The 21,182-nt window shown below is 46.0% G+C and overlaps 1 protein-coding gene across 1 annotated transcript in view; it reads right to left on the minus strand.

Moving 5' to 3' along the window:
• Positions 1–21,182, minus strand: part of LOC129380948 (uncharacterized) — a 129,282-nt gene that overhangs the window by 31,919 nt on the left and 76,181 nt on the right. The window contains exons 5-6 of the mRNA XM_072288257.1: positions 17,551–17,785; positions 17,338–17,425 (exon numbers count right to left, since the gene is read on the minus strand). Coding sequence (XP_072144358.1) covers positions 17,338–17,425; positions 17,551–17,785 — 323 coding nt within the window. The remainder of the gene's footprint in view (positions 1–17,337; positions 17,426–17,550; positions 17,786–21,182) is intronic.

The raw sequence follows: 21,182 nt of genomic DNA on the forward strand, positions 1-21,182 counted from the left end.
AAATGAGTTACATTGCATTATAAGGACAACATCTTTCAAGATGTGTAGAAACACTTGGTTTGACCAGAATTCCAAGAGCTCGGACTTATACCATATTGATCCGTTCATTCAATTCAAATTTTCATTATCATTAGACAGAACTATAGAAACCCTTATTCATCGACTAAGGCTAGGCACTGCCTACACAAAGCATTTCTTACACAGAATTGGCCGTGCGTAAACCCCCGAATGTGATTGTGGATTTGTAGATGAAGATATATATCACCTCCTTCTACATTTCCCACGTCACGACACACCAAGATGCCGACGTAACTCAACCCTAATTAAATTAGACCGCAGACCTTTCAGTTTAAAGAAACTTTTGGGTCCTTGGCCAACAACAACTTTGCAGAAGAGCGCTTTAAGAGCACTAAAGACTTTTCTTGAAGACAGTGGCATTGTTGGACGTTATTAACGCTTTTATTGTTCCTTTCGATTCATTGTCGCTGTATATATGCATGTATTTGTGTATTATGTTATGTTGACTGTTTTGCTGTGACTATACGTGATAGTGCGTTTACACGGTGAATGTACCACCCGCTTACTAGAGACTGTGTCATTAGGCGACAGTATCGTTTGTATTTTTGAGACTTTTATCTACATAACTGTGGAGACATTTACCTTGTATATTGTATGTACCATGTGTTTATTATGTCATAGTCTTTCTGTGAAAACGTTGTGTGATAAGTCCTGGTGCTTCCATGAAAAGATTATTTCATATGTAATCTTGTACCCTGTATGTTGTATGATGGAACCATTCAAGAGATAAGGAGTAGCCGGCGCCTTAAATTGTGCGTCAACATCTCCTTATATCATATCAATAAAAAAAGAACCATTCTAATAGCCCCTCGCAATATTAAACGGTTCTAACACCGTGTCGTTCAATAATAGAATAACAAAGCACCTATTTTTTACGTCAAACCCTGATGTGATAAGGAGGCCAATGTGGCCATTCGTTAATTGTATTCTGGGCTCTAATTACTAATTATTACATGGTATTCGATTGAGTTTTACATATACAGTCACATGGGAGCTAACCATAGGAGGTGTTAGTTATTAGCCCTTACCTTAGTAGAAAGAAGGTGTCCACGGACAGCGAGGCGTTTAGGACCACTTGGAAGGCGACGTCTTTTCCCAAGTCTTTGGCCCGGATAGCTCCTGCTGCAAAATTTGTGTTTGCCTGTACTGCCAAGAGGCGAGCGAAGAACTCCGGGTGCAGTAAGAGAAGTGAAATGAATAGTTTGCCTCAAAAGTCGAACCGAAACTCTTATCGGTTTGGTTCGGGTTACCATGTTTGAACGTTTCGGTTTTGTACGAGTTTACCTATCGAACAGAAAAAAAAAGGAATAATAATGGTTCAAGCCTATATAAAGTTTAAACCGATTACTAGTAAGGTAATAAATCGTAAAAGGCAGCAAAATATTGTTACGGTGAAGTGAAGGAAGAAGTTGAATTAGACTAGAGAAAGACGAAGTCTAGCAGTTGCCTGAACGCCATATCCATCATTTGTAAATATACGTTATTTTACACTCGTGGGCCTGCTTTCTTCCCGCAACATTTTGGTGGAAGGTGCGGGGTACAACCACGGAACTTCGCAGCGGACGTCATCTACCTGCCGCTACAATGGCAAATCAACCGACACAAGCGACAACGCCTCGGCAGCCCGTGCCAACGGTCATCCTCACTCACCCACGGGACCCGGGAACATTTTGTGGCACGGACAACGCCGACGTCGAGGACTGGCTTACGATGTACGAGCGAGTGTGCGATAACAACAGGTGGGATCCTACAATGATGCTTGCAAACGTAATATTTTATCTGAGGGGAACTGCGAAGCAATGGTATGACACACATGAAGCTGACCTAACGAGCTGGGATGTCTGCAAAGAAAAAATGCGAGACCTGTTTGGCAGACCTGTCGGTCGTCAGCTGGCAGCAAAAAAAGAACTTGCGTGCCGCGCTCAGACGTCCACAGAATCCTATGTCGTGTACATACAGGATGTGCTGGCCCTCTGTCGCAAGGCTGATGACAACATGACCGAGGCAGACAAGATTGGCCATATATTGAAAGGTATTGCAGACGATGCCTTCAATCTCTTGATGTGTAAGGATTGTGCCACTGTGGATGCAATTATTAAGGAGTGCCGGCGCTTCGAACAAGCGAAGGGCCGCCGCGTCACTCAAACTTTCGACCGATTGCCCAATACCGCCGCGACATCTTCTTGCGAAGACCCGCCGCGGTTGGTTCAGCCCACAGGACCGGAAGAAATAACGCGCATCGTTCGCCGTGAGCTTGAGGCCATGGCCCCGGCTCCAGTTCGTTCAGACTGTCGGGAAAGCGTACCCGCTATCTCCCTTATACAAGCGGTCGTTCAGGAGGAAATAGCAAGTTTGGGCATTCCATCTCTCTGCTCGGTCCGCCATACAAACACCTACCAAATTTCTCCGACCGCTCGCTCCCAGACGCAAAGCTTTCCACCACTCCGTCGCTACCCAGCTGAATGGCGCACAGCGGATGATAAACCCATCTGTTTTAATTGTTCCGGTATTGGACACATCGCCCGTCATTGCCGCAACCACTGGTCGTCGCCTCCTCGGTGGTCGTCACCGAGTCACTACCGCCAAGTACCAGACAATCGTACTTTCTCGCCCTATACGCCGACTAGGAACATCAACGCCGACAGTGCTCCACCAAGATCCAGCCGCTCCCCGTCTCCGCAAGGTCGTAGGTCCCGTTCGCCTCTCGTTCACCGCTCTTCGTCCCCTTCTGCAACCGGTCGCTTCGCTTCGGGAAACTAGGCGGTGCAGCTCCCGGAGGTGAAGCTGCAACTCCGACCCGGCCCACAAATCCTCTGTTGACCCTGCCTACATGTGGAAACCTACTGGACATTGAAGTTGATGGCGTTCCTGTTAGATCTCTCGTCGATACAGGAGCGCAGCTTTCAGTTATGAGCGCTGCTCTCCGCCGAAGGCTCAAAAAGGTTCTGACCCCCGCCGTACCGTGCACCGTGCGAGTCGCCGATAGGAGTACTTCACCTGTCCTTGGAATGTGCACAGCACGTGTGACCATTGGGGGCCATTATACCGTTGTTCAATTTATCGTCCTTGAACACTGTCCGCACGACCTAATTCTCGGCCTCGACTTCCTTTCGAAACACTCTGCCCAAATTGACTGCTCCGCAGGTGTTGTACAATTGGATCTGCCGCTTCCTGCCGACGCAACCACTTGTGCTCCACACCGCTTATGTTCTGCTGAATTTGCAAGGCTGTCTCCACAGGCGGCTACAAATGTCCTCCTGACGCCCTGTCCTCCCGTACCTGATGGCGAGTACGTCGTGTCGCCGCTTACTGACGTGGTTTTGTCGCGTAATATTGCCCTACCGAGCACCTTAATTCGGATCAGCGAAAACTGCGCTCGCGTGCCCATCCTCAATTTTGGGTTTTCGTCACATGTGTTGCCACACGGTATCGCCATAGCGCATATCACTCCTTTGGAAGACTTTCAGATTTCTTTTTTGACCTCTGAATCCTTCCTCAGTACGAACGGACCTTTGTCATCCACTCCTTCGTACTCGACGCCTGCGGACGATGTTTCTAAGATGATCGCCCCCGACCTTCCTTCCGAGCAAACAACAGCTCTTCGTCACCTCCTGTCATCTTATCGGGACATTGATTTGGACGACCGTCCACTTGGCCAGACATCTGTTGTCACGCATCGCATCAACACCGGCGACGCCAGCCCCATTCATAGGCGGCCATATCGTGTCTCGGCCAGAACAGAAAGGGCCATCATACAGAAAGAGGTAGACAGGATGATGGACAAGGACATCACTGAACCTTCCAGTAGCCCGTGGGCATCACCGGTTGTCTTAGTAAAGAAAAAAGACAACTCGTGGCGCTTCTGCGTTGACTACCGTCACCTCAACCGGATAACAAAGAAGGATGTTTATCCCCTGCCTCGCATTGATGACGCTCTTGACTGCCTTCACGGATCCCAATACTTTTCATCAATTGACCTCCGCTCCGGCTATTGGCAAATTAGCGTCGATGAGATGGACCGCGAGAAAACCGCCTTCGTCACACCGGACGGTCTGTACCAATTTAAAGTCATGCCCTTTGGATTATGCTATGCGCCAGCTACATTCGAGCGCATGATGGACTCTCTCTTGCGCGGCTTGAAGTGGTCTACATGCCTGTGTTACCTCGACGATGTGATTGTGTTTTCGCCGAACTTTGAGAGCCACCTGCGGCGCCTCACAACCATACTCTCCGTGTTTCGCAGGGCTGGCCTTCAGCTAAACTCCTCCAAGTGCCATTTCGGTCGCCGTGAAATTAACATGCTTGGTCATCTCGTAAACGCCGCCGGAATCCAACCTGATCCACAGAAAGTTCACGCCGTGCGAAATTTTCCTGTACCTTGTTCAACGAACGATGTCCGTAGTTTTCTGGGCTTATGCTCTTATTTCCGGCGATTTGTGAAAAATTTTGCCGACATCGCTCACCCTCTCACTGACCTTCTTAAGAAAGACGCCTCTTTCTCTTGGGGACCACTACAGGAGAAAGCCTTCTCTACCCTGATTGAGCGGCTTACAACTTCCCCGATTCTCTCACACTTTGACCCTTCTGCGCCCACTGAAGTACGAACTGACGCGAGTGGTCATGGCATCGGCGCTGTCCTCGCTCAGCGTCAACAGGGCCAAGACCGTGTCATCGCTTACGCTAGCCGCCTTCTTTCCACGCCCGAGCGAAATTACTCCATTACTGAGAGAGAATGTCTCGCGCTCGTATGGGCGGTCGCGAAATTTCGACCGTACCTTTTCGGTCGGAGCTTCTGCGTTGTAACCGATCATCACGCCCTCTGCTGGCTCTCCTCTTTGAAGGACCCAACTGGACGACTTGCACGTTGGGCATTGCGCCTACAAGAATATACATTTTCTATTATATATAAGTCAGGGCGCCTGCATAAAGACGCTGACTGCCTGTCCCGCAATCCCGTGGATCAACCGGACGATACCGATGCAGACTCGGACATCAGTGTTCTGTCCCTCTCTGGCTTCCTCCATATTGGCGACGAGCAGCGCAAGGATCCTGTTCTTCGAACACTAATGGAACGCCTAAGCTCCTCGCCCAATGGGTCGACCCGTCCCTTCGGATGTTCACCTTGCGCGATGGAACTTTATACCGTCGCAGCGTTCGTCCTGACGGCCCGGAGCTCCTCCTAGTCGTCCCCAAGCACCTTCGACTCGCCGTGCTCCAGCAAATTCATGACGCTCCTACTGCTGGACATCTGGGCGTCACTCGTACTTACGACCACCTGCGGCGCCGCTTCTTCTGGCCCGGCATTTATCGCTCTGTGCGCCGTTATGTCGCTTCTTGCGACCTGTGTCAGCGCCGGAAGACGCCTGCTATGCCTCCCGCTGGTTTGCTTCAACCATTTGATATACCTACAGAGCCCTTCTTCCGTGTGGGCCTCGACCTCCTTGGCCCGTTTCCAATTTCCACCAAAGGGAACAAATGGATTGCTGTAGCAACCGATTATGCCACGAGATATGCCATCGCACGAGCGCTGCCAACCAGCTGCGCTACAGATGTCGCCGACTTCTTACTAAAGGACGTCATCCTGCACCACGGCGCCCCTCGCCAGTTGCTGACGGATCGCGGCTGCTACTTTCTATCGAAGGTCGTCGATGATCTGCTCCGCTCCTGTTCTACAGAACATCAGATTGCTACCGCGTACCACCCTCAAACGAACGGCCTCACCGAGCGACTCAACCGCACACTCACTGAAATGCTCGCCATCTACGTTTCCAACGATCACCGCGACTGGGCCGCCGCTTTACCATACGTCACTTTCGCATACAACTCGTCCCGTCACGACACTGCCGGATTTTCACCATTTTTCTTTTTGTATGGCCGCGACCCCACCTTGCCTTTTGACACGTTGCTACCTTCCGCAGTACAGTCACCCAGCACTGGTTACGCTCGCGATGCTATTGACTTAGCCGCCCAGGCCCGAGATGTCGCCCGTCATCGCCTCAAAGTTTCGCAAGCTTCTCAAAAGCGACGCTACGACCTTCGGCACCGACACCACCATTTTTCACCTGGTTCCCTTGTCCTTCTCTGGACGCCTTCACGTCGCGTCGGCTTGTCGGAAAAACTACTGTCCCGTTTTTCTGGTCCGTACCAGATCTTACGCCAACTGTCCGACGTGACATACGAGATCGCCCCAGTCGGTCAGCCTTCAGTGCCTCCCAACGTAACCAGCGATGTTGTTCACGTCACCAGGCTCAAGCCCTATGTCCCCCCATTAAGTGAGGCTGTATAACTTGCACCGGGACGGAGCTACCCCGCCGGGAGGGTGATGTTACGGTGAAGTGAAGGAAGAAGTTGAATTGGACTAGAGAAAGACGAAGTCTGGCAGTTGCCTGAACGCCACATCCATCATTTGTAAATATACGTTACTTTACACTCGTGGGCCTGCTTTCTTCCCGCAACAATATCTACACAAAAGAAGCAACATTTACGTACCTATGTGCGAAGTGCTCAGATTAATGTACTAGAAATATCAAACTGTCTATCGAGTTTTTTTTTTTCATTTTAGCATTTGTGGATAAAGTCTATTTTTGTTTTTAATTTGAAAATATTTTTTATCGCCTTCTACAGACACGCGATCTTGAACTTCCGGCTTCGCTATTTCAGCTGTTTCAGCTATTACAGCTTCACCATTTCTGGCTTCGCTTCGCTAGGGGGCAAACAATTTCACAGATTACAGCTATGAAATAACTCAGTAATCGAACTCCTCCAATTAACACTTCAATTACCTTATTATTAGCCACAACTAATGCGGCTTCAAGCCAATCATTCTGTGAAGCTACTCGGTTTGATAAGACATTATTGGCCTCGTGCTCCTAAACTTGACACGCCAGCGCTGCCGTCGGCATGAAGTTCTTATTATCGTCTCGCCCTGCTTATTATGCCTCGCCCCGTCCGTCGCAGCGGGCGCAAGCTGGAAATAAATCTGTCATAAAACCGGCCTTGTTGCTGTCTGTTTGCTCCTTAGTGCCGTTAAGTACAGCTGGTTCGTTTGCCTATAGACCCATGCATGACTACGTTAAGAGGAACTTGTCTGTGGAGGAGCTCACCACCGTGGTTTACGGCATGTTTTACTGTTCGGTGTCACGACATCGGACGTATGGCATGTATATGTTCCATGCATGATGTAATCATCATCGTCGGCGGCCTATTTCATGTCCACTGCAGGAGGACGGCCTCTTATAGGTTGATATCCAGTTATCCCTGTCTTCTGTCAGCCGACTGCATCCTGTGCCTGCAAATATCCAAACCTTGACAAACCACCTCATCCTCATTCGCTGGTGTTTCCCTACCCTTGGCATTCGTTCTGCAACTCTAATAGAGCGGCGATTATCTGCTCTACCGCATTCAGTTAATTGTCCAACCTCTTAATCGTTCGCTTAATTTCAGCATATGATATCAGATAAACCTGTTTGATCTTTACTCAGTATTACCTTTTTCCAGTCTCTTAACGTCCACCAATAATTTTCCGTCGTTAAATCGCTTTCTGCACTACTCTTAACTGCCAAGCTTCTTTGTAATCCTCAAAATTTCATCCCCGAAGGTTAGTATTGTGAATGCACAGATAGTGTTCTTTTCTTTTAAGAGGAAGCATTATCATCGCGCCAACTGCGATTTCGCTATTCAAATATATGTAAAACTCAGAAGTGCTCTTATGTGACAACCGCTGGACCGATCTGAAAAAAGAGAGTATTGAATTTGACAGAGTAAGTTAAATTCTAGTGGCTTTAGGCAGCATAATTTTAATTGTGCACCTCAATTTTTTTTATATTGCCTGAAATCGTAGTGTACTAAAAATATTAGCGCGATGTTTACGAATCTGTAACATAGCACCAAAATCAGACATCGCAGTTCTGTAATCTTAAGGCTCTTAGAACGTCCAGAGCGATCAAATTTTATACACTCATTTGTATCTTACGTGAAACTGTTACAATGTTTACAAGGGTTTTGCAAATTGTCCTACTCACAAATTAGTGGTATGTTTCAAAGCAATGTATAATTCATCAATATTTTCTGCTTTGGATATGTTACTAGGTGCAGTTTACAAAATCGGGATATTTTTGTTCAATGATTGAATGTGTGTTCTTTAGTTGCGCGAGGGCCAGGTATGACCAAAGAGTGCCGTGCCAGTATTTCTGTTACTGAGTTAGAGTTGTACACTTCATACTTGAGCTTTCTTTTTTTTTTTCAATTTCGCGATATTCAAGAAATTGCAAAAACAATGGCGACCTAAATGAAAAATTCATTTCCTTCAGTCCCTAGACTTTAGCTTTCACTTTTAAATGCCATAAATATCATCAAAACTAGTGCAGGGGTTGCCGAGCAAAACGATTTCTCCGTTGCCGTGATTTAGAAAGGAGCTCCCGAGCTAAAGCTTCCTCTTAAGTGATCACGGTATGCCGCCGTGCATGGCTTCAGAAGTTCAGAGTGCCTTCTGTACACACTCTAACTGATCTTTATTAGTTGGAAGACTTTCTTCTTGTGATCCGGGTTCCCTGCGAGTACTTCGACCGTGTAAATGTTCTCCTGCACAATTTGAAGAACCTCACTTACAATCACGAGCTCTTATTGTTTCATCAAACTACAGTAAACATTAACTTTTTTTGCCTATTAATCTTCAAGCCTGTCGTTACACTGGTTCAAGTCCTGAAAGATTTGCATCAGCAACGTTGCTGAAGACCGCAATGTCACTTGCAAACAGCAAAGCTTTGAGGTGTTCTTTATTCATCTTTATTTACTTCTAATCCTCGCCAATATAGCGTTTTGAGTATATGTTTAAAGTATACAGTAAGCCCGGTGTAAGCTTTCTCAAAATACTCAAAATACAAAGAGTGGTGATAATTTTGCCGATTTGAGCAGGTAAATAACCCAGCACCACTATTCGAGCAACCTCTCCCGCGAAGAACAACCGCATGTACAAATTACAGTTAGAGATGCTATATTATCAGAAGAAGTGTAGTGTAACAGGTGTTTCAAACTCGGCATCCATTACGCGTCTAACGGAATGTTTGGTGTGTTAACAAAAGTTGGTTGACGCCCTCAGAGCGGTCTCTCGTTCCTCTCAAACCACTAAAAAATTGCCTCCCAGAGACGGCAACAAATTGGTCCATGCCTCTTCGGTATTAACGCAAGGTACGTAATATTCATGGTATCTGAAAAAGAAAAAGCGCGTAATGAACGAAAAATAACGGCTGCATTCGTTCGACAGTGTAACGTGTTGTATTTTTGCACGTCCCTGGTCGAAATCGGCCGAGAAAGCTCCTATAGCATATAGAAATGTGTAATTTTTCTTGTCGACATAAAGCTTCCCTCAGACGTTGGCGCTATGAACATCGCACGTTACAAGTTTAAATTCAAGGCCATGAGCACTACTACGCATTACATTGTGCGTAATACATGCCCAACCTTTTAACTGCAAATAACGGCTCATTGGACAGCAAGCCACCTAAATAGCTTTTTTTAACTTACAAATGTCTTAAAAGCATTGTTGTCTGCGAAAGATGGAATCGTGTGTCCGCTGCGCAAACACGTATTCGTATCTACAGCTGTCTGCTGCGGTATTCTATGCATTTATATATTTTGATTTATGGTAGCCTCAGAGCCATATGGCTTTATTTAGGGAGTCGTTGTAAAAGCAACCGAATAAACAAGTGAGTTGCAGTGATAGCTAGCATAGAGATGTATCCCGATTGTACAATGTTAATTACAACTTTTTCAAGAAAAAGTGTTATCGGTGATGGCTATGACACTTGGAGAAATGTGGTTCCATTCAGTGCAAAATCGGGGACATAAAGAATTGCAATACTAAATAAAAATAAGTCGCAATTTTGCCCGAGAAGCAAATCACTGATAGCGATAATAAATATTAGACAACTACACGAATTAAGGTCCGTAGTTCTATCGGCAGTATAAATTGTACTAAAAATTTGCTTGCTAATTAAATAAGCATCGTGTCACGTGCGTACAGTGAACCGACCCTGGGTGTTCAATACTACTGTCAGGCTGTGCTCGAAGTGACCGGGCTGACGCCACACTTCTATTACAACGCAGTGGGGAGAGTCCTCAAATGAACTTTCTCTGCTGCAATCGGTTCAAGGATATTTTTTTTTACTATTCGATACAACACTACGCGACGCCTCCGTCCTATAAACGGCTGCTAATTAACATTTCAGCAGCGTGTGTTGACGCTCTTTAGCAAGCAGATGTCGCACTCACTTGCAATGCCTGGTAACTGAACATTTCATACGCAGAGAAGTGAAATTCGCGGGATACTTCAAGAACACAGTTCTTAAGCTTTCCTCTGAAAGAATTAGTTAGCTTGGTAGCAGATGCGTTTTCATATTTTCACACTGGCTAATAGAATGCTCAGACTAGCCTCAAATATAAGCAGGCGAAACAAGTCACTTTCCGTGAAGCGTTCAGAACTGCCAGCCAAACCAGTTCGGAACAATTCCTTTGCTTTGTCCCGCACTGCTCTGAGCCGATGGCTGAACCGATCGCTTTGCTCTGGTTCAGGTTGAGCTACAATATGGCAGCACATATTTGGTACGGGTATAGCTCCGGTTCCGCATGAGTAAGTGGTATAGTTTTTATCAGAGTTGAACACCCTTGTTCGCATCGAGAAATTCCACTGGGTGCTTCATGCGGAGCCTGCGGAGTTCAAGCACATGGACGTGACCCGAAACTAGAATCTTGGAATTTCAAAAAGGTGGAATACCAAAAACGTCCTTGCAGAAAGTACACGAAGTCTCGGACCTTTCTACAATGCAGCATTCCTGGTGTTGTATGTAGCTTTCTCGCGGAAGATTTCGCCTCGTACGACACCTTCATTTCCGTCATATATTTTGAGCCGTGTAACTGCCTCTTTAATGAAAACTTTTCATTGTGATATTGCTAATGTGTAAATTAACATTTAGGTGTGAAATTGAAGTAATTAAATTGATTCATTGGTGCACTTTTCCACTGCTCCAGGCTGAGAAACGTCATGTAACGTAGTTTACTGAACATGACAAACGTACCATCTTGTCGGAGTCGTATCTTCCATACGGGAAAAAATAGGGAAAAAAATTGTTTAAGCTAATTATACGTACAATAAAGTTAATAGGTCAGCCACATACCGGCCGTCTGAGGCTCATGCATTCATGGAGGCCCAAAATTCACGAGGGAATTTTTTAGCAACCCAAAGTTCAGTCAACCGTCACAAAGTTAATAGCTAATCCTACTAAGTGAACAAGAGCACAACATGAGCACTACGAATTGCTCCTCTTAACCACAACAGATTTCGCAATGAATTAACTTGATCTGAATATGCCTTTAGTGCCGACTAATAGCTTGGCATCGGTGTGATGCAAGTTGGTTCCGGCGAGTGAGCATTGCACCTGTAAGCTACAAATTGAGCTTTGAATCAATCCGATCGTTTTATCCGGAAGCAACGGCGAGGCTGTGTGTATAAGGGTAAAATAGCGAACTAATGACATCTAATTCGCTTATAAAAAGTTTAAATATCGGAACAGCACATGCGAGTACACAGCGTAGTAAGAGACGCAGGTACATATAGAAACTGGTGTCGGCCACGTTTAGGGTATACACACAAAAAAAAAAAAAAAAAAAGATTTCAGAGATGTATCGATGACGTCTTCAATGATGATAGTGTACATCCCCGTGTGATTAGTGTTCAAACGCGTTAAGCAGGTAGAGTGCTCAGGAAGAAGTTATCGTCGTCGTTATTGAGCGCTCGCGAAATCGTCAGCTTATCAAAGGTCCGAGATGAAAGCAAGCCATTAGTCAGTGTGCGTGATTGGAAGTGAGGCTGAGCAAGGGTTACCATGTCTTTCACCACTGAAAACGAGACGCGTCTGTAGACCACGACATTGGAAAAATGTTACATAGCGATAGACGGAGCTGGAGAGAAAATATTTCAGGTTATTTCGGTACTCTGCAAAAGACAATACAATTAGCGGTGAAGTCAGTTAAGTTTCGCAGTCAACTGAAGACCCCTACAGTGTCTTCCGTGTGTAGTACATGTGTAGCCATTAAAGCTTTACCGTTTTGGGAAAGGAAGCTGCCCTCTGATCCTCATCAAATTTAAAACTTGTCTAAATTTGAACAAGCAGTGAGCACAGTGTCCTATTTTCTTATCAAGGCTTCATGAATATGGAGCGGATCTTTTCATATACCTCCACAAAGAGCTCGACCGGTTACCTGCACATCAATTCTGTGCCGCTTTAATCAGCTTTTATGGCATTCTCACATCCAAGAAAACGGGCAAATGTTGGCCGTCATCTTTAGCGATGCATCAGAAGTTACAGTGGCTCGGACGAAGGATTGGAAAAAACAAATTGAAACGAGAAATAACGGCGGAGAATAACGTTCAGTCCTTCCTGTTTCAGTCTTTCACAACGCGAGTGCCTCAGTACACCTTAATTAATTTTGTTTTTGCAGGGGCAATAGGGTGAGCCAACATCCAGACCTCGGCGACCAAACTCATCGACCAGAAATAGATAATACCCGGCTGTTTCCGACTTCAGCAGGCTTCACGCATGCAACTGAGAAAGGTCCGCGCCTCAGCTGTCGCCGTTCCCTATATATTCTGACAAATCGGATCAACAGCTCACGGACGTCGGCAGATGGCAATCCATACTTCGTATAATGTAAACAGCCCTTTGAGTTCGGCCACTTCTATTTCTGTGGCTAAACATATCGAAGTGCAGTGGTTCCGTCACCATATTTTAGGGTAAGGCAACGGCCATGCAAAACCAGTAAGAATAGCTTACAGACTATCGAGTTGTTGCGGCTGAAGTATACGTGACCAAGCATCACCCAGAGCATGCTGATGAATCGTATCCCGTGAAGGCATCTAAGGCTCCGGTCATTGGTTTTCGTCGACAGGACTTTCCGACCGTTGGAGTATGCGGAAAACGCCTCCAATAGCTGCCGAGGAATGCCTGCAAAAGAATAAAGGTTGCGTACTTCAACGGACTGCTGTGCAAGGCCTGCTGCGAAATGCGCGTCTATGTGTAGTATACGCCTTATTCAATTCTGATTCCATCACTCATCGGCAACCCCTAACCATTATATATATATATATATATATATATATATATATATAACGAGCCAGAATGAAAACCGAGGAGCTTAATTAATTCTTGTAAATCATAACCATATAAAGATTGTGGGTTCGGCTCCCACCGGCGGCAAGTTATCTTTTCGTCCACTTTCATTCTAATGCACATCGTTCGAACTTTCATTCCCCCTTTATTTTTTTCTACATTTCAAGTTCAACAGCAGCTAATTGCCCCGATGCGTTCCTTGGCTTCACTGTCTGTTCGTTTTACATGATGATGAATTACAAAAATCGAGCCCCTTGGTTTCCCTTCTCCTCTCTTGTTTATTCATAGCGACGGTCTCGAATCTGGCAGACTTCATGTCGTTAGGGAGCATACGAGGGATTATTGGCTAGGTGTTTGCTCTCCTAAGTTCATGCGTTACTTGACGCCATCGAGGGGAAAAAAGGAAAGGATGTTCTACATCCGCCAACCATGACTCTGAGTGGCACTCGCTAACATTCCCACGGCTAATTCTAGTAAGCATAAATACTGAAATTAGTGGACGCATTGATGGCCGTCGCCGTAACACAATTGGCATTGCAACGCGCGCATCATGCGACGGTTTTGTGTACGACTCCTACCGGCAGCAAAATATATTTTCATCCACTTTCATGTCCCTCCTTTTCCTTTTTGTTATTTTCTGCATTACAATTTCAACCACAGCTAATTCCCCTATGCTTCTTTGGCTTCATTGTCTGTTGGCCTTATATGGTGATATACATATACAAAAAAATCACAGTCCCGCTTTCTTTACGCGTGACTCTTTTGCATGCTGTGCTGCCTGGGGCAAGCTATGCTGCCTGAACAGACCAAAAGCTCATGATGATATTTGACTGCACTTACTTTTCTCCGGCTCCTTCAGTGGCTCTGACGTACGTGTTATGACTCTTCTCACTTTGGGTATAGTTTCAAGCAAAGTGCCAGCGATAACAATAAGGATACCGCCGCCGAAAATTGCCCTGTGAAAATACCAAATGACGTCCTGTTACATCACGGTGCATGGAATAAGCGTGCTCTCAGTAATAAAGGCACCAGAGGTTCAGTTTGTCACAGTGAAATTCTCTAGCTGTGAGGTGTGTTGCGCTCTCAGGGTGTCCTTCTATTACCCATCACAAGGACAGCAATTATTTGAGCGTCACAGCGGTGGTGTACGAAGTGGTGTCATTTCGGGTAAATTCAACCCGAATGGACTAAACTTGTGAGCATAATTTAATATTTGTCAGCGATGTGGCCGCACCTGCTTAATTATGTGCTACACAGCGGATGAGATTGATTGAAAAGGCCTTCTAGTAATACAGTTGGTGGTTTTGTGCGCCAAATTATGCTTAGAGGCATCTCATAGCTGATGCTTAGGCAGACCAGTTGCTGGAACTTCACTGCTCAGGCATGTCTTCAGAGCAACACAGGCGCCTGCAGCACATAGGGGAACGGCAATGAACAATACAAATTAAGCTATGCACAATATCCCTAGTTTTTAGTGCCACGAGCATCGAGTGACACTCTTCTTTATCGAGCAGCACTTTCGATTCACCTCCTGAGCCGACCGGGGACGAAATTCAAAATAAATCAGAAAAAAATAGAGAAGAAGATAGTAGGTAAAAAACTCATGGGCTTCCTTATTGATATGATATCAAAGCATAAGATTAGTTACAAGTTGAGTTACTGAACTGTCTGTAATAATCAGAATTAATTATAAATCACTGAGCCGACCGGGAACGAAATTCAAAATAAATCAGAAAAAATAGTAGAGTACAAAATTCATGGATTTCGTTTTATATATGATATCAGAGCATAAGTTTAGTTACAAGTGGAGTTACTGAAGTGTCTGGAATAATTAGAATTAATTATAAATCACTGATTACCGCACATCAAAGCACAGAATCGTACACTTTAGAGACCAGCCACGTGAGCACGACTTTAGCGAACTTCGTGGAAACCCTTAAGTAGAAACCGGAAGTAATGGAATCAATAATGACGTCACACACAAGAAGGTGGCACGATATTTTACGGGCTAATTGATGAAAAACAGTTGCCTTGAAGTTGGGTTCCTGCGTTGCGTTCGCCTAAAGTTAACCTAAAGAACACCAACGCCGAGGTGCGAATGCCACGAAGAGACGCCTAAGTCAAAGGTTAGGGTCGCCTATCATTTTTTTATTGCGATAATAATTACACTGATGCTCGAGGCACGCTCGTGCTGTCGCCATTGACGTCGCCATCGTAGTCGTGTAGTCTCAGTATCAACGCGCATAGGGGTCTCCACCTATGCGCACTAGGGTCTCCAGAGACGCCTAGTGCGTTTGGCTGCAAAAGCGACGAAGCCAAGCGGACGCACGGTCACGCGCCGCTCAGTCGGCTCTGCCGAAGCCAGGGCAGCGTTCTGGGTTCCGCTGCTCGCATGAGCGTTGTGCGCACACACACGCTAGTGGTGTGCATGCTGAGCGGCTGTGTGCATTGAACGCCATACTTTGTGCACTGGTCTGAGCGAAACGGGCAGTAAACGTCGAGCTACATCTGTCTTATAAGTTTTCTTTGGGTGCTGACAAATGCCGACCGTTTTCCATCCAGTGTTGTAGGTGTTCATAAAAAAAAAAATGTAACGAAATGTGTTGCTCGTTTCATTCAAATAAAAGAAACGCGTCACGGCCCTACGTTGGCTACAAATTAGGGCAATGCGTTATCGTCACCGTTGTCAGAAAAAAAAAGAAGTAATGCACGTTATCTTGTTACTTCATGCTCAGAAATTTTGGACCATGGGCTTCCGTTGCAGGAACCCAGAAAAACAATTTTTTAAATGTCATATTTTACATGCAGCAGGTTTTTACCCTTAATGCTGATTTAGCGAGAGAACGTTGTACAAATCTCTAGAACTCTAGTACGCACGCACACACACATCATAGATGTATAAATAACGAATCCGATCCAATGTGTGTTCGTGTAAGCACGTGTTTCAAGTGTAAGCAAGCTTCATGGGTACTTTGTATTTTAAGCTTTCCGGCTTTACTTCCCCTTTCCCTTCCCCTAGTGCAGGGTAGCAAACCGGACGTTTTAAGTCTGGTTAACCTCCCTGCCTTCCTCTCATTTGCATCTCTCTTAAGGTTACGTCTGGTGCCTGCATCCTCAAGGGAACGTGCATTGTGGAAAGCGTGCGAGCCAAGAGAAGGCTTGTCGAGTGCGCCCGTACATATTTTTTATTTGCCATGCTGCTTTTGTCCAGGTGCTCCACGTTTCTTTTTTTTTTTTCGTGGTAGTGGTTGGGGTTAGTGGAATTAAAAATAACTAGTAACGTGAGACTTCACGTTGCTGAACTATGTTAGCGTAAATACGTTACCCGTCACAGTTTAGAAAAGTCACCGAGCACGTTACTAAGCTACCAAAAAAGCCATACACCCGCCGTGGCTGCTTAGTGGCTATGGTGTTGGCCTGCTAAGCACGAGGTCACGGGATCGAATCCCGGCCAGGGCGGCCGCATTTTGATGGGGGCGAAATGCGAAAACACCTATGTACTTATATTTAGGTGCACGTTAAAGAGCTCCAGATGGTCCATATTCCCGGAGTCCCCCACTACGGCGTGCCTCATAATCAGATCGTGGTTTTGGCACGTAAAATCCCACAATTCAATTTAAGAAAGCCCTAGGTTACTAGTAACGCCATAATTTGTAAGGCGTCATCGCCTACACTGTTTCCTTTCGTCTCATTTCGTGGACCATCGAACGAACTCGATTTAACCGGCGTAGTTTACAATTCACACCTGAACCACCTCCCCCATGAGCCAGTCACAGATCACCTCCTCCTTCCACACTACCGCTCCACATGAACAAAACGTTTCCGCTGCCTATACTTCGGCAACTCGAGCACCTGTTACATTGCAGTGAATCCACCCATCTGCCATTGACCGCTCAGCTTTAGCGATGGTGCACCGTGCAAGTTAGTTTCTTTCCTTATTGTGTCAACTGAATAGGAAATGTGCGTGCACAAGTGCAGTGAGGGAGAGCATTATGTTCCCCAAAAAAGAAAAAAAAAAGAAGGAAAACTGAAAAGTTTGGCGAATTGCAGGAATAGAGCAGAAAAGAAAAAAAAAAGCGCGCAGTAGTGGTCTCACAGGATGGCGACGTAGTAATCGGGAAGTACGACTTTCTGCTTCACTTCGCACCAGGGAACCGTCACGTTGGTCTTCATCTGCTTCCCGACTGAAAGAAAGAAGAAGCACGGAAGAGTGAGAGCGGCGGAAGCGTCGCGGCCCCCGATCGTTCCGCCCCGAGGGAGGCGCGCGCGCGAACACAGTACGAACGAGGAACAAGCGCGGTATACGCACAGTAGCTGCCGAGACTCCGGACGTCTGCGAGACTGCAGGTGGAGGGGACGCAGATGCCGATGCGAAACTTGAGGAAGTACATGTAGGCCAGCGAAGTGTCCAGCTCGAGCGTCTGGAACAGGCAAGTGAGCAGGTGGCCATTGTGAATTTCGCCGGCTAGTCGCCGCTTAACGCGTGTCGACGATTGTTGCGGCAGTCGTCCTAGGAACACTAAGCGCATGGCGTCACGGGTTTTCTAATAACCTTTTGATTCCGAACGTGCGCACATTTAGCTGCGCGAATTTCCCTCTCGGGACCATTGCAGTGACCGAACATTTTATGGAAGAAGACGAGGAGGCCAACTCGAGCAGCTGTTAAAAAGACAAGTCAACAACAACAACGAGACCAGCGAGTTGTTATGTCGCGTTCTAATTGCAGAGAACAATGTCAATTCTAAAGAGTTCCTGCAAGAATGTTTCTTTCCGAGCATGTCGTTCTGTCATGCCGGAACTAAATGCAGAAAAGCATACGAAGTACAAATGCATCAGTTCAGGTGTTGCTGTTCACTTGTCTGTGAATTGACGTATTTCACGTTCGGGCGGATAGTGCCGAGGCGACAACATACTCTCACATGAGTAATGCCCGATTGTTTTGTCGCACGTTCGCCTGATAATTATCTTATCACACGTTCACTCTCAATGAGCAATATAACCGAAAACCACTGAAATACGTGATGCTCGCTGGCTTTTTTTGCGTGAGATTGGAAGGAAGCCAACGGGGCTCGTTGGTTTCGGTGGCGTTTGGTTTCAATTGTCATTAAAATGACCGCATGACAGTGGTATAAAATGCAATTCGCATCTTGAAGTGCGCCGCTTTATTTGCGTTTAATTCCAGATCGACTCGTGTTTTTATGAGCGTACAATAAAAGAAAAAAAAAAAAACTTTCGAACGGAATTACTTCGGACGGGCCCTTGACACTTAATTTCAGCAATTTTACCGCGCGAGCCAGCCGTATAGCTACCACTAAAACATACATGGTCCACTCTTAAATTACCGTTTCGACAGGTGACCTTTAGATTACGCCTGAATGTTCTAGGACCGTATACACAAAAATTTTCTTATGCTAACATTGTTCGTAAGAGCAGGTGCCAGTCAATCGTGATGTTGAACATATAATTAGCGGATGTGGTGGGCAAATGACAACTAACACATAAGAACGAAAAGCGCCTTGTGAATTCGGCCCCTAGGTCCGCATTGTGGTTTCGACGCACATGTATCTACTGCGGTTACAAGATATTTTACTATGTTCCTCGCTTGTTTTCGCGAACATTTCACAAAGTTTCGTTTTCTAAGACTAATGACCCTTATTTTTAAAAGCACATTTTATCCATCAAGAGTGTGGCATTTAGCGCAATTTTGCTATAACATCCGTAATTAATTTAGCAAAGCTCTTATGCGAAAGCGATTCATCATTGGTCAGCGTTCGTGCGACAGCCAATTACGATAGCAACCGGCGTGAGAAGACGAACGCTGCAGCGATGTCCACTCTCGAACGACATCTACGCGAGAGAAGTGCTGTGAAAATGGGCCCTGATGGGTTCCAAGGATGTAATGTTGTGAATAATACACTTATTAAAAGTGTTGCTAAACTCCTTTTCGCGGCACGATAAGACATTACCGTTATAGACATAACATAAACTTTCTTCGTATAACGTTATTTACAGTGGTGAATTAAGAATATGGTCACTTGCTATCAAGCCGGTGCATATTTTCTCGTTTTTCTTTTACTTCAGTTTTTCTACGTTTCATTCTTGTTGCGTTTTTCCACCGTTCTATTTACGTTGCTTCGTATTATGCGAAGTGACATCGCCATTTTACCTCTACCTCTACGCTACCTCTTAGACACCTGTCAGATATTAATATCACAACAGTGACATCAAATATCGCGCCTGTCATTTCCCGCGGAAGTCTCATGATTCGCAAAACTCAGTGCGCTGTGAGCGCTGCCACCCGAGCTCAAGGGTCTCCCCCTCTCTTCTTTCCATCTCTCTCTCTCTCTCTCTCTCTCTCTCTCTCGTTGCGCGCGTTATGAGGTGACGCGTGGTCATTCATCAGCACTACTCTAACCAGCGCACCATTGCGATGCGCCGACACGTGGCTTCGTCGTCCCACTTCCCTCTTACCGTCTGCAGTTACAGCTCAAGGAAGGCCGTCTTATTCTTGAGACCGTAGCAGCGGATGAATAAATAATGAAGCAAACAACTGTGCAGTGTTTTCGTGGTTAGCTCGCCGCTATCCATGCTCACATCTTTCTCTCTTTCTTTCTTTCTTTCTTCATTTCTGTGTTTCTTTCTTTTTTTCTGTCTGTAGGCACGACGATGTCCCGAGAAGAAAGGTGCGTGTGCGCTTGAAACTTCTCGACACACCACAGACTCGGCGCGGCGCGGTCATACTTCAGACTTCCTCTCACGCGCCAAGTTTCGCTGCAATGCCCCTTTTCTTTCAGCATCTACGTATAAGAAGAAAGAAAAAAAAAACACACGCACAATTCACCCGGTTCAGTGACCGTCGCCTACACAATAAACCGCCATCGCAGGAGCACGATTCCCTTACAGACCCCTCTTTTTTATTTTTCACTTCGCACGTCCTTCGCGATGAATATACGCACTGTGAGGCGCGCACTTCAAACGGCGCATCACTTGGGCGCGACTGGAAGGTCGCTGCACTGGCGGGCATTTTGTATGTAAGGCGCGGCTGCGACTATTAAACGGCATGCACGCGCCAAGCACCTGTGATTAACGACCATAATTGCTTAGGAACCTCCAGACATTTAACGTGACTGTAATTCAAAATTTTATCCTTGTTGTGGGAACGCTTCACTGCGTTAGGAATTAGTCGGATACATTGGCGTTGCCCGACGCATATTTTCTTTGTGTCCCTCATGGTTCGCGTAATTTATATGAGAACTATACGTCCACAATCTACCGACACATGTGCGAGTAGAGTGCAGTTAGCTTTTGCACTAAGTATGGACAGCTGGGCTAGTTGGTTGCGATTAGCATTATGAAACATCGTTCCAGCGCACAATTGAACACGGACGAGAAGAGAAAGACAACACGAACGCCGGGCGGCCGGCGTTCGTGTTGTCTTTCTCTTCTCGTCCGTGTTCAATTGTGCGCTGGAACGATGTTTCATAATGCTAATCGCAACCAACTAGCCCAGCTGTCCATACTTAGCGATATACTTTCTAGTACATTGGGCCCTTTCTCCCCTCCTCCTTTATGTGCAAACCCTTCCTCGACCCTTGTCAACCTTTTAGCAGTGACTACATGCCGTGCAAGAGACCGGCGTTCGTGTTGTCTTTCTCATCTCGTCCGTGTTCAATTGTGCGCTGGAACGATGTTTCATAATGCTCGCTTTTACACCTGTCTACGCGCCTGGTACCTGACATCTGTCTAGCGCTGGAACTTCTTTATCGTGGAAAACTCGCAGCGCGCATTATAAAAAATTTTTCAAACAAGCTACATTTCAAATTAAGGAAACTGTGCTCACATACTGCTAAGACGCTAACATTGTTCGGCAGCGGGGAGCCAGACAGTCATCCATTTTAATTAGGTAACATAAAAGAGCGACAAAAATTGAGAACACTCCAC

This window comes from Dermacentor andersoni, chromosome 1, assembly GCF_023375885.2.
Source record: "Dermacentor andersoni chromosome 1, qqDerAnde1_hic_scaffold, whole genome shotgun sequence".
Classification (NCBI taxonomy): Eukaryota; Metazoa; Arthropoda; class Arachnida; order Ixodida; family Ixodidae; genus Dermacentor; species Dermacentor andersoni.